This window comes from Nothoprocta perdicaria, unplaced genomic scaffold (genome assembly GCF_003342845.1).
Source record: "Nothoprocta perdicaria isolate Ctin4 unplaced genomic scaffold, notPer1 scaffold_1, whole genome shotgun sequence".
Lineage (NCBI taxonomy): Eukaryota > Metazoa > Chordata > Aves > Tinamiformes > Tinamidae > Nothoprocta > Nothoprocta perdicaria.
This window is the reverse complement of record NW_020454093.1, coordinates 2,367,180-2,380,197: the sequence shown is the minus strand read 5'-3', so window position 1 is coordinate 2,380,197 and position 13,018 is coordinate 2,367,180. Positions and strand designations below refer to the sequence as shown.

The following is a 13,018-nucleotide window of genomic DNA, read 5'->3' as shown; positions in this document are numbered from 1 at the left end:
CAGACCTCCCCACGGGGACACAGACCTCCCCACGGGGACACAGACCTCCCCACGGGGACACAGACCTCCCCACGGGGACACAGACCTCCCCACGGCCAAACCTGCACTTGCACCCGTGAGATCTTCATGGCTGAGGAAATGCTGCGTTTCTTTGGGGCCAGGGCCTCCTCATAAGGCTGCCAGGAGATGCCGCTGCAGCCTGAAAAACAGAGCTCTTGCAAGCTCAAGGATTATTTCAATGCAGCTTCTTTCTTCTCTACCTCTGCACTGATCCCAGTCCTGGGTTTGCACACTTAAAAGGGAAAACACACCCAGAAAATACCCAGGAAATTAATTTATCCGCTCTTCAGAGAAAGGGCAGCCTCCCTCGTGCCTTCCATACAGGAACCAGGCTGCCAGCTCCTGGACAAGAGAGTCACAAGGAGGTAGCTGTGTTACTAGCCACAGAGAGGAGAAAAGCCTCTTATTTTGCCCTCGAAGCTACCCACGGTGCATGCGGATCTCAAAGGTGCCAAGCACGTGGCAGTGCAGCACAGGCACCACCAGTAGCACTGAAGAGTCAATTTTGTTTTTTAATATGTGGAAAGTTAAAAAAAAGTTTAAAAAGTCTTGTTCTCCACATTTGGCAGTTTTTAGATGCTGAAGAAAAACAGATTTTTTAAGCTATAAAAGCCCAGGGCCTCTCCAAAGGTTTTGGCATGACGGGAGCTGGGACAGAGGCGGGACATAAGTGAGGACTGTGTCAGGCACCCCCATTTCTACTCCCTTCCCAGAACCTTAAAWATAAAGTCACCCTCCCACCTCCTGCACCCTCTGGACCATCCAAATGCCTAGAGCAGATGTTTCAGCGAGTTACCCGCAGCGATGCTCGAGTCAGAAAACAGTAATTATATTCCAGCTGCATGAAGCTCGCCTAGCAATTAACTATGACAGCATTTTGTGGATTAAAGTAATTGGGGCTTATTACKATGTTTGCTCCATTTTCTTAAGCCATCAGTCTACTCCTGAATAAGGGGGAAAAAATAAAATACCCTGTTTCCTTTCTGTGTAGGCCTTAATGGGGAATCAGCATTACAATTGGATTCCTGGTCTCCTCAAATAAGTAAAAGCTCAAATGACTGGATACCAAAACACGAGGTCCTGCAGAGAGGCTTCAGGAGCTCCAGAAATGGGTGATATTTGTTACTTCAGCTAGGGACAGCAGAAACACATTAGGCCTTAACAGTTATGAATGGGTGATTATATCTTGCATCTTTCTAGCAATTACTCAGTTTGCAATTACTTCTTGAAAAAAATGTATTTACATATCTACACTGCCAAAGCAGCATTTTAAATGGTTTATGGCGGGCCAATTATTAAGATATATTTCAATAAGTGGTCATTGAAGGGWTAGTGCTGCTTGTTTAGGGAACTCTCAGCACCTGCAAACTGCTATCTCTGTGTGAGGCCACAAACTAAGTTATATCTCTCYGATTCCTTTGATTTTCTGACTTTAGAGCTAATATCTATCAGACAATTAACTCAAGATTTTAAATATTTGACTACTTATATTAACATTTTTAATATTTTAATATTTCAATATATTTAATCATGAAATATCAATGATATAGTCTAAATACAACTCTAGGACTGTTGGATTTGGCAGCTCTATTATATAGTAAGACATGCAGTGGGAGAGTACCTCTCACTATCCCAGCCTGAGCAGATGCAACCCAGTGAGGAGACAGCCTGCTTGATAATACCAGGTAAGCCAAATGCACATACACACACATATATACTATATATATACACACACACGTATGTGTGTGCGCATGTGATGTGAGGGTACTCACAGCCGCAGGAAGTACCGCTCAAAAACTCCTCAGCAAAGTCGGAGGCAGTAAAATGCAACTCCTGATTTCCATGGGGTAATTCCCGTAAATAGGAAAGACGGGATTTTTTTACCACTTATAGCCGAAGACTGCAAAAGCACCAAATCAGTTCCACTTTCATCCACTCTTGGTGCGYGCTGGTCACACAAAGGGCCAAGAAAAGCACCATTTATGAGGTACAAACYGTGTAGTCAGATGTCCACAATTCACAGCCCTCTGAAATCCAAATCAACCAATGTTTCCACAGCATTGGTTCTCCTTCCACTTGCAGGTTACTCTTGTCTCTCTACAGAAACCCTTTGACAGGATCCCTCTCATATTAATATATTTCAACACCTCCTCCCACCAAAGGTTCATATATATAAAACCAGATGTACTAGAGAAAACAGATTAAATCTGGTCTCCCCACCCAGAGCTTAGCAAAACCAGAGACAGATCTTGCACTGCAAGGGAATAGCATCTCAGCGCATCCCAGCTGTGTCTGTTGTTTTTAACATATTCAGTAGATCATTGCTGTTACAATAATAGACTGCCTCACTACAAGCATGGCAGAGCAAACCACGTATACCTACATTGCAGTGGGGAAGACCAAGAGCAGGATCCAGCTACTCAGACGTTGCACTAAACACCTCATTTATGGTCTGCTGTTTTGGACAGCAATGGCAGGGCTCCTTGAGAAGGCTGCTGCTGCCCTTCAGTGGGAGCAGCTGATATAGCACTAGGACATAACATTTTGGTTCATCCTAGCAGGATATTACAAAAAAACAAAAAAAAAAAAAACAAGTTATCCCTCTCTGAAAACTGCAGATAAAAATCTGCTTATAGAAGTTCTCTGTGGTGAGGAAAGCCCCAGGGACACAAGGCCATGTGCAACAGCACAACAAGGCTTTCCAGGCCCATGCTGCATGTTCACACGCAGCCAGCAGCCCCTGGGCAGCAAACTGGGACACCCTGGTCTCACTGCTGCTGTTCATGGAGGGACAGACACTCAGAACCAAGCTAGGCTTAAACYRTGTCCTCACCGTGCACTTGCTCAACATCCACACAGGAAAACCTGAGCTAAAGCAAACATTTGCAGACTGCACAATTCAGGCTGCTCATTCATTTAATTATGGAATAAAGATAGTATTTCTATCAAAATGACACTCCAGTGGATGAAAAGAGGAGAGTGCTGAGCAGCTTTCAGAAAAAGGGTGTCAGCAATACTGAACAAAAAAAATCCTGAGAGAGAATTTTAGAGTCAATTTTAAGTCAAATTTAGAGTCTTTCAGAAGGTTTCAAAGAAATTTTTCTAAATTTAAAAAAAAAAATGAAACATATAACAGAGGCCTTCCACCAGAGCCCTGTTCCCCAGGAGCCTACAGCAGACAAAAGGAAAGCCCAAGCACAAGGAGGTTCTCCTGCTGAAGACCTTTCCCAGCTGGGCTGCCCAAACTCACCCACCCCAGCAAGGGCTGGAGAGCCACCCAGGACCCAGTTGGTAAGGGGACAAGGCCTGAGAGACCACASAACTAACTTCTTTGCTTCACCCCCAGCAGCCCTAGGAAAATCCCATAGCACAGCCACTTTGCCTCTGCTTTCCCCTGTAGCCCCAATATTGCTGTACAACARGCACAAAGGACCAAGTAGGCCACTTCCACACTTACCAAAGTGGTTCAGAGAAAATTGCTTGTCCAGACAAGGAGCAGAAGTCATAGCACTTACCATAGGAATAAGAACCAGACTGCTCAAGCACTCCTTAAACTCAGGAACCTCACAGAAAAAAAGCCTCCACATCAGCCTTTCAGCAAGAACTTCCCTCCCCACCATGCAGCACAACCCCACACCACCAACTGAAGGAAGGTAAGGAAAGTACTTGTGCAATTAACCTGCTCAGGTTGTTCTCATCTTCCCCAAATTATATCCTCCCTCCTTCCTGGGCTTGGGCCCAGCTGGGGCTAATCTCAGTGCAGAGCTTTGCATTCAGAGCAAGAGTGATTGCTCAAGAGCTGTGATTTTATGGGATCAAGCTGACCACAGAGGCAAGGAAACGAGAAATGTTTGCTAATGAGCACAAATTATGTCCAAGTCTAGCAAAGCACAAGAAACTGTACATGTTGACACCTTAATGCATTTGATAAACTGGCTTATTTAAGTGAAATGAGTCCATGGTCAAGGTTGCCCTCATTGGTGGGAGGTGCAGGACACTGTTATGCTTCTCCTATTAGCTTCCAAACACACAGAGCTAAGGTTTGATGGGTTGTATCCAGATTATGTGTATTTGGCAATGAAATCAGCCTTGCGTCAGGTTACCATGTCCAAGTCCCTCATCAAATTTTTCATACCAACACCTGTTTCCTTTCAACAAGCTAAAAATGTACTTAGGAATCCTCCATGTCAGCAAGAGAMTACCCACAGCTGCAGCTACCAAACAAACAAAAGCTTAAAAGTATATACTCTGCACAGATATATGATGGAGCCTCCACCGGTGCTGAAGTATACGTGTGCGCTAGGCTGAGCAGGCAAAGACAAGGTTCAGTGCTGTTATAGCTATTTTGGCAGTGCTTATAACTGAAGTACCAATAGAGAGTGGGACCTCAACTTGTGTTCCCTATTGCCTTTCATCTGTCCCTTTGGACAGGTAAAACTACAGGTACCCCAGGAGCAGTTTGTTATGGGCAGAGATGCTCCAACTGCAAGGCATCCAACATTGCCCTGCTTTTACAAAATGCATCATCACTGCGAGTGCACTGGAGGAAAGGTAAAACCTATAAATCACATTGCAAAGAGGATTCTTCCCTCAGGGAACACCAGAAGAAAGACAACCGTTAACCCTGCAGGTAGAACATATCATAGTGTCTTTGTCACCGCAGTATCATGAGCACTGCGTAGACTTGAGCCGTCCATAGGCCAAAGACTTTGGCAGCCAGAGCTTGCAAATCCCGGATGTTTGGGAGGCTTGGGAGCCTGAATTCCTGACTTCCAGACCTGGAGGGCCTGCATGCAGTTCTGCCTTGCATCCGCAGGTGTCAGTGGAAGACCAGCTCTTCTGGGTTTTCTGGAGTACAAAAGCAGAGTTWAACAGAGCTACTGAAGTTTAGCGGGACCAGCCTCCAGGGCTTTAGGGCCCTCACCTGGAAAGCACACCCATTAAGAGAGACTTCAAAAGGCAGAATTTCTGGCAGGCTTAGAAACGCAAGGATGCCCAGATCAGCAGAGCCGCCCCGTGCCCAGCCCCGAGCCCTCCATTCGTGCTGGGCACACCAGCCACCCCACCTCTTCCCGAGCCCCCGGCCGGACACCTCCGCCTTCCTCCCCGCAGCCTCTCCATGTGCTCTGCTCCCTGCCCCGGGCCCAGGGCCTCCTTCCCCTCCAGCACCAGCAGCTTCTGCCTCACTCCTGCCAGGCCTCCCTCCAGGGGATGTGGGGAGCCCCCATGACCATGGCCCTGTAGAGGTGTCTGTGGGCAGCCCTCTCCGTGTACAGCCATAGTCGTGTGTAGTGGTGTCCGTGTGATCCGTGTGTAGCGGTCTCCATGTGCGGCCGAGGCCGTCCCACCGCCATGCTGCCCACCACGCCATGCCGGGCCAGCCTAGCCACACGGGCAAGCRTCTTTTGACTTGTCGCCTGCCTTAACGGCGTGGACAGCAACAGGACGCAGCCCGTCCTGAGCCCATCCTGAGCGCCATGCTCATCACCACCTTCCCACCGGGAATGGCCCCGAGCGAGGGCGCCCTGCAGTGCCCGGCCACCCTCCTCTGTCACAGCAAGGCCTGGAGCCAACAGCTGCTCCCCAACATGGGCRCCGCACCACGGGGCCAGGCTGGGCCTGCCCCAAACCCACACCGAGGGCCACACACAGCATGGGCCGCGCACCGCAGACGGCGTGCGGGGAGGAGGCGGCGGGCAGGCGGCTGCCCGTGCTTGCGACGGGGCTGCCGGGCCCCAGCAGGGCTGTACCCGCACCTGGAGGATGGGGACAGGGGCCCTGYGCGTGCCCTCGGCCACCCGTGCACCCGGGGACACCGCGGGCCCAGAGCCGCAACGGCTCTTAAGTGCACTTTGCACAAGAATTACAGCTTTCCTGGTGTCGGGATCGGGAAGCATGGCTYCAAAAATGAGAAGAAACGCAGCAGTGGTGGCACCATGCAAGTGCCTGGGGCCGGCAGGTCACATCTGCAAACTCCGTGAAAAAAAGCGGCAAGTAAAAACCTTAGGATGCCATTTCCATAGCTGTCAGGCAAGCAGAAAATGAGGAGTCTTTCCTTTTAACMACTGAGGCAATCTGTCTAAAGGTCTGAAAAGGGGCTTACAGTCTGGAGCCCKCTGTTTCTTTCTGAGCAAAACACAAATAATCCATGCGTGCCTCGGCTTTCCAGCCTGGCCGAGGAGGGCACAGATCCTTGCTCATCCTCACAAATGCTCTTAGTGAAATCCAGACCCACCAGCATCCGCCAAAAGTTACTGCTGATAGCAGTAAAACTAGGATTTCATGCACCCCCTAATCTCTGATGAGATACTATAAATAGCCAGTAGGCACTGATTATTATAATAAATATACCTAATCTGGATAGAGATTTTGTATGTAACCAGACTGCCATTATCCTACAGCTAACGTGACAAGTGCTTGCTGAAGTAAAATCATTTTTTTCTTGAACAAAAGATTCTCTGATACCAGACCAGGGTGTACATGCGAGGTATAAGTATAGAACAGCTGTGGTGCCGAGAAGGAAAGCTGGCTTGTCCCTAGGGAAGGGGACCTGGGAGGAATCAGAGCACTGGGGACATGCACCCTGAGTTAGACCCACCAGTGAGGGCAGCCTAGAAGCTAAAGGTGTAGGAGCTAAAAACGGGACCCACTGGCAGCCCAGGGAGATGTTGTGACCGAGGGAGTCCAGGGAAGAGAAACACAAATCCATCCTCCAGACTGGTTAATTTGACCAGGGTATTTTGGTTGTTCATGGGCATTAACTGATTGCTTCAAAATAGTTATAAAAGGGTAGCGAAATAAATAAAATGCTAAAGAAAAAATCCAGTTCTCTAACTTATGTCTACACTTTTTGTTTTAATAGTGTTAATGAGGAGAGTTGATTTTTTTTCTAGCAGCTGACAAGACACATTTGAGGGCAGAATAGACGCATTCTGCTTTCAGTGTAAGTGATGGTGTGGCCCCATTATTGCAGTATCTAAGTGACTATACACCGTTATTTATAGCCAGGAGTGGATCATTTTATAGGACATAATATACAACTACCTGAAAACAATCTTTCCCAGTAGCACTTTCATTCCTTGCCAGTGAGCAAAATTCAAAGGGGAGTCGCTTTCCGTATTTCATGTCAAGCGAACCTGAATTTCCTCTCCAGATGAGTCACGCCAGATTAAAGACAAGTTTCTGCAACAAACATGACTTCACAGCCACTTGGTAACAGTAGAAAAAAGGGAACATGGGGAACAAAACAATCAAAMAGTTCCTCTGGTTCTTCACTTTGCTTATGGATAGGTTGTATATACACTGTGTATAAAACACGAGCACCATTAAACAYACAGGGAGTTTTTCCACAGAACTCACCAGCACCTACCATTCTGTCTTACACAGCTTCTTCCTCTGTGCTGGTGATGTAAACTTCTTATATACCTTCTTTTCCCATAAAGTAATAAAAAGCCTGCATGCCCAAAATTTCTGCTAAATATGTATGACTTCAGTTTTGGTGAATGAAGTCACTCTGTGATTCATACAAAACTTCATAAAAAACAAAGCAGCGACTGGTGAAGCTCCATATAGAGGCTTTCCTTCCTGTTAATGCATCTTCCTGACACTCACCTTCCCATACACTCATGGTCTCATCACTGTAATGAGAAATCTTTCATTTCCAGGTGAGTGAACTGTCTACTTAAATGCATGTCTTTCTTTTCAGTGGAAATTCTGAAATTCTACTGAATTTCTTTTCAGTAGAAATTACTTCTGTGTGAAGGTAGGAGTAGAAGGTGTTTAAGAACATYGCACAGAGTGAAGATATTCCTCTTGTTCAAATTTGAATTGTTGACTGCAAAGTTGGGTACTTGGGAGAAATAAGTAAATAAATAAAACACAAGAAAGCAAGAGGAAACTCAGATCCACATAATGTGTTGGTAGAGGCTTGGCCATACTCACTCCTTCAGGACACCCTACTGAAAGGCAACATCAGCGTCCTGGGAAGGGGAGGAAACCACTCAGACGCGATCAAAAAGGCAGGGAGGCAAAGAAGAAACAATAAACAAATTGTTTATTGAAGAAACAGCACCAGGGAGCTCCAGAGGAAACATGTATTAGCGAAGCACATCTCTTCCCGCAGTAAATGCTAAGAGGAGCAGGCTGGCCTGGCCCGCAGAGAGTACGACGTGGCATCCCAGGGAATCCCATGACGAGGCAGGGAAGGGTTGTCCAGGATGGGAGCGGGACGAAGGGGCTGAGCAGCAGCTCCATGTGGAGCAGCCCGGGGAGCAGAGGGCATTGGGCAGCCCTACGTGCAGGAGCAGGAGCAGGAGCAGGGGGTGCACGAGCRGGTACGAGCCCCGGGGTCCCATGGCAGGGGCTGAGATGCTGCTGGTTGCTTTGACTTCTCAGCAAGCTAATGCCAGGCCCAGCTGGCAGCACAGAAAATAACCCAAGCCATATGCCACTTAGATGATTCAAGCAGCTGTTGTACATGCTTATTTTCTTCTTAGCAATTTCAGCAACAAAGCCATAAATTAACATGAAACACAAGCAAACAAAAGTTCCTTTAGATATTCAAATATGTGAAATGAATTCTATGAATTCACGGCTAGGAGAGCTCTTGCTGTCATCCCCAAGCTAGCTGGGCCACCTATTTCTTCTGGCTAGGGCAAATGTGAATAAACCCTTTGCAAGGCTACCTTGTCCTCTGACATCACAGTTGTAAGAAGATGAGTACGTGAAACCAAATGGACCAAAATGGTCTATTTTCCAGGTCATAGATGTTATAGTTAGACCTTTATAAACTCCATGCATAAAACTGAGCTATCTAGAAGCAGGCATTTATTAGATTATTGGATTGTAGAAAGGATATAGGTAYGTGCATAATATTGCCTACCATGACAGCAAGTCATTACTGCCAAGCCCTTCAGACAATCTCCGTTTTTTTCTCTTGTGAAGGATGTTCCCATGCTCTTGGCTGCTGCACGACGTGCTGGTATCACATCGATAATCGGTGCAAGGGAGCTCATGTCAGCCTGAATTATTAATATTTTAAATCCTCCRGCAATCTGACACGACAATCTGTGTAACCGTGTTAGTAACAGCACATCCTTCTTACTGAAAATGATATCGCTCARTCCACAGTGTCGTACACTAAATACTTGGACCTTCACCTACCATGACCCATGCAAGCAGTTTCCTCCCTTTGTTTTCGGCTTGATATGCCCCTGATGTCCCCATAGGTATGAAGATATCCCCTATGGCCTGTGATGATGACAAACTGTATGTCTTCCTTGCGCGTTTCATATTTTTCAATTTGGAATTTTTTTCCTTCTTTCCCGATGAGCTGTCAGATGGATAAAATGTGGTATCAAAAACACTATAAGAAACATGTAAGCAAAGACAAGAGTAAACCCCAGAGTCCTGCTACTTTGCATGGTAACGTTTCACACGGTGTATTGCCCCCGCTATGCTATTTCAAAAGAAAGGAGGGCTCTGAGGACGTTACGGGTCAATACAGACCTCTTGGTAAATCAGGCAGAAAGGAGACGTTTTGCCCACGTTCGGGAAACATGAGGCTGCTCAGCCAAGGCAGGTRGTGTCTGACTGGGGAAGAAACACCGTTTTTCTGCTGCAGAAACTGTATCATCTGAAGAGCGACCAGAATTCAGACAGCCCAATCCTTCCCTTGGGCAAAGGGAGAAGTGAAAAGCTGCCCATCGCCACCGGGCTCTCAGGCCCCCARTATTTCTCATACTAATGTCCCAGATCTGGTTTAACCGGTTCCCTCAGAGATGGTCACCACGGGCTGCAGTTGGCATTGGGGCTGGGCTCGGCTTAGGGAGTGGAGCCTGTGGCCAGGCAGGGACAGCGCTGGAGCATCCAGACTGTTAAGACACAGGTCTCCCGGCTCACGTGCCTCCTTCCTCTGCATTATATTGCCACCACAATATAATGTAAGTGGTATAAGCTTAATCTAAGTGGCAGGAGAGCTCTTGGGTGAGGGCAGTCAGCATCAGCTGTGGCTATGAAAACATCATGCAAGTGAATCAGATAGTTCAGAAAGTCTCTGTAAGTTGGGCTTTAGATATATAAATGTGATCTTTATTTAAGCTACGTTTGTCACATTAAGCACTACGATTGGACAAAATGAGACCTAAAAGCTTAACAAACAAAATGAATGTATCTTGTATAAACTCAGATATGATTTCATTAACATGTTGCACATGGGAAAGGCCGACCCCGGACTCAGCTCTACAAGGGGGATGTGGTACCTGGGGTACGTGGGGCTGGGCCAGCGAGTTGGGTCCCCCGGAGCCAGGGACTTGGCAGCTTCCAACAGCAGGGCCAGGAGGAGCCAGCCCGTGTCCCCTGCCTGAAGGCACCAGCACCCACATGTGGGGAAAAGCAGCACCACCTATTTATTTCAAGGACTCTCTTCCATAAATTCCTCCCCAAGCTCAGGTCAGCTGCATCCCAGCTTGGGTCTCACGGAGCYGCCCCACTGCCTCTCTGACCATCGCTGCCCACCCCTGCGGAGCACCCAAGTCCCCTCAGCAGCACCCCTCTCTGGCATCATTTTTTCCAGTTCCAGCTTCGGGCAGCGTTTTGCAGGTGTTCTCACACCTCAGGAGTAAAACTGCCTTGCAGAAATCTCTCACTATTTTTTTATTACCTTGTTTTTCAAAAATCTTTGGATTTCTCACCCAAACTTGTGCTCTCTGGAGCACCAGATGCCAAAACTGGRGTGGGCGCTTTCCCTCAAGGTGCTCTTACAGCCCCTTGTCTCCCTGTCCATAGAAGGAAGGGCTGATTCCAGTCCAGACCTCCAGAGATTAAATGTGACCTGAGGAAAGCCAGGCAAGTATCTCAAATATATCCCTCTTTCAGGGAGGGACCTAAAAAATCTCTAAAATTTTCTGAAAATCTACAGAAGAGTTAGAAGCTCCCAGCAGCCCCAGTGGGGACCCGAGGAGCACTTCCAGGGAAAGGAGCCAGACACTCCCCACCAGGCACCCACCACACACAYCCCCAGCACCCTCAGCAGCCGTCTCTGCACCTTAATGATGACACCTACACGTGAAATCAAAACTTCTTCCAGAGCACCATCATCAGAACAATGATTTTATTAACAGTGGCAAACAAAGGATAAAAACATGTCAGAACTTCCCGGAAAGGCGTGGCGTCCCCGCGGAGAACATACATGGTTATGTGCACCAGTTCATCATAGAAATGGGAGCGGTTTGCTGGAGGCCGCCGCAACATCCTTGGCGGGGCTGCCRCGGCTGCCGGGCCCCTTCCCCGCGCGGCGCCCACGCGGCCAGCCCCGCGCCCGCCCTGGCACAGGGATGTGCTCCCAGCTGCTTCCCGCGCATTCCTGCCCTCCTCAGCATCCAGCCGGCCCCGGAGCGGGGTTCCCGCCCCGGGAAGGAGCCGGGCTCTCCTGCGGCCCGCGGCGCGGAGCGGTGCGCGGGCTGCGGCGGGGACGGGCGGGCCCCGGGGGCCGGGGCGCGGGGGAAGGAGCGGGGCGGCGCGGCGGTGTCGGGTGTCACGCGGGGCGGCACGAGGGCTGGCGCGGCCCGGGCCGCCGCTGCGGAGCGGGGCCGGCGCCTCCTACAGGCACTTGAGGAGGAAGGAGTTGCAGGAGGTGGCGCGGGGGCAGTCGCAGAGCTTGCCGATGCGGGCCCCCTTCCTCACGGCGCACTGCTCCCCGGCGTCGCACTGCGGGAGCAACGCGCCCGTGAGCGCGGAGCGGCGGCGGGGCCGCGGCGGCGCCGGGCGGGCACTCACCATGGGCACCTGCCCGAACTTCTTCTCGTAGTGCGGGATCCGCTTGCTCTTCAGCTTCTCCAGCACCTCCTGCAGCGCCTCGATCTGCCGAGAGAGCCCGCGGGCCGTGAGGGGGAGCGCGGCGCCCGCCCGGCCGCCCCACCGCCCGCCCCACCGCCCGGCCCCACCAGCTCCTTCTCGTGGGAGGCGGCGGCGGGCGCGAGGTCGCGGTCGCGGCGCGGCGGCTCGGGCGGCTCGGGCGGCTCGTGCCCGCGGGCGCCCAGCAGCAGCGCGGCGGCCAGGGCGCACAGCGCCAGCGGGCGGCAGCTCTCCATGGTGCTGGGCGCCCGCCGCGCGCGGGCCGCCTTATAGCGCCCGCCGCCGCCGCCGCCCCGCCCCGGGCCGGGCCTCCCGGCACCGCCCCGCACCGCCCGGGACCGCCCCGCACCGCCCGGGACCGCCCGGGACCGCCCCGCGCCCGGCGGGACCGGCCCGCGGCGGCGCGAGCCCCGCTCTGCCCGGTGCTGCGGTTCACCAGAGCCGGGCTGGGCTGAGCGCCGCCCCGCTCCAGCTTCCTCAAGCCGCATGGGGGCTGGAGCAGCCCAAAGTCGCCTCTTTCCTGAGAGCGGGACCCGGAGCAGGGCTCTGCCCGCACGCAAGCGSTTGCGGCTTCCCCTCTGCGGAGGGGACAGGGGTGGCCACGTCCCCCCATGCCGTGGGGAAGAGCACAGGGCCAGTGCTGGGCTCGCAGGGATGGGCAGCAGCAGCACACACGAAGCCAGCAGGTCAGCTCATGGAGGAGGTTGGCCTTGGGAGCAGGGGGATTGGCCTTGGGGCTGCAGCAGGGGAGGCAGAGGCAGGGAAGGGGAAGGCTCAGCCGGCCCGCACGGAGCTGAGCTGCCTTCACGCCGGGTTCGCCAGCCCTAAGCGCTGCCAGGGCAGGAGCGCGGCTCTGCGGCCACGGCCAGCCCAGGCCACGGTCAGAGCAGAGCAGGAGGCCAGCGGGAGAGCGGCCGCAAACGCATAAGSACAAGGGAGCAGCAGCGGGCTGGGGAGCAGAGCGGTGCTCAGCGCGGCATGGCCAGCGCAGTGGGAGGGAGCGCGGTGGCCCCGGAAGGGGAGCTGGAGCTGCCAGCCCCCGGGAACCCCAGCGGGGAGGCCGCCCTGGAGCYCATCGCACAGGAGCGGAGCGAGGCCCAGCCGC

General features: G+C 51.5%; 1 protein-coding gene across 1 annotated transcript; it reads right to left on the bottom strand.

The window, feature by feature from the left end:
- Positions 1-11,658: 11,658 nt before the first annotated feature.
- On the bottom strand, positions 11,659-12,149 carry CARTPT (CART prepropeptide). Its single transcript, XM_026036173.1, has 3 exons — positions 12,003-12,149; positions 11,836-11,919; positions 11,659-11,766 (listed from the first exon to the last, which is right to left on the bottom strand). The coding sequence occupies exons 1-3, from the start codon at positions 12,147-12,149 to the stop codon at positions 11,659-11,661; spliced, it is 339 nt and encodes a 112-aa protein (XP_025891958.1).
- Positions 12,150-13,018: the final 869 nt, after the last annotated feature.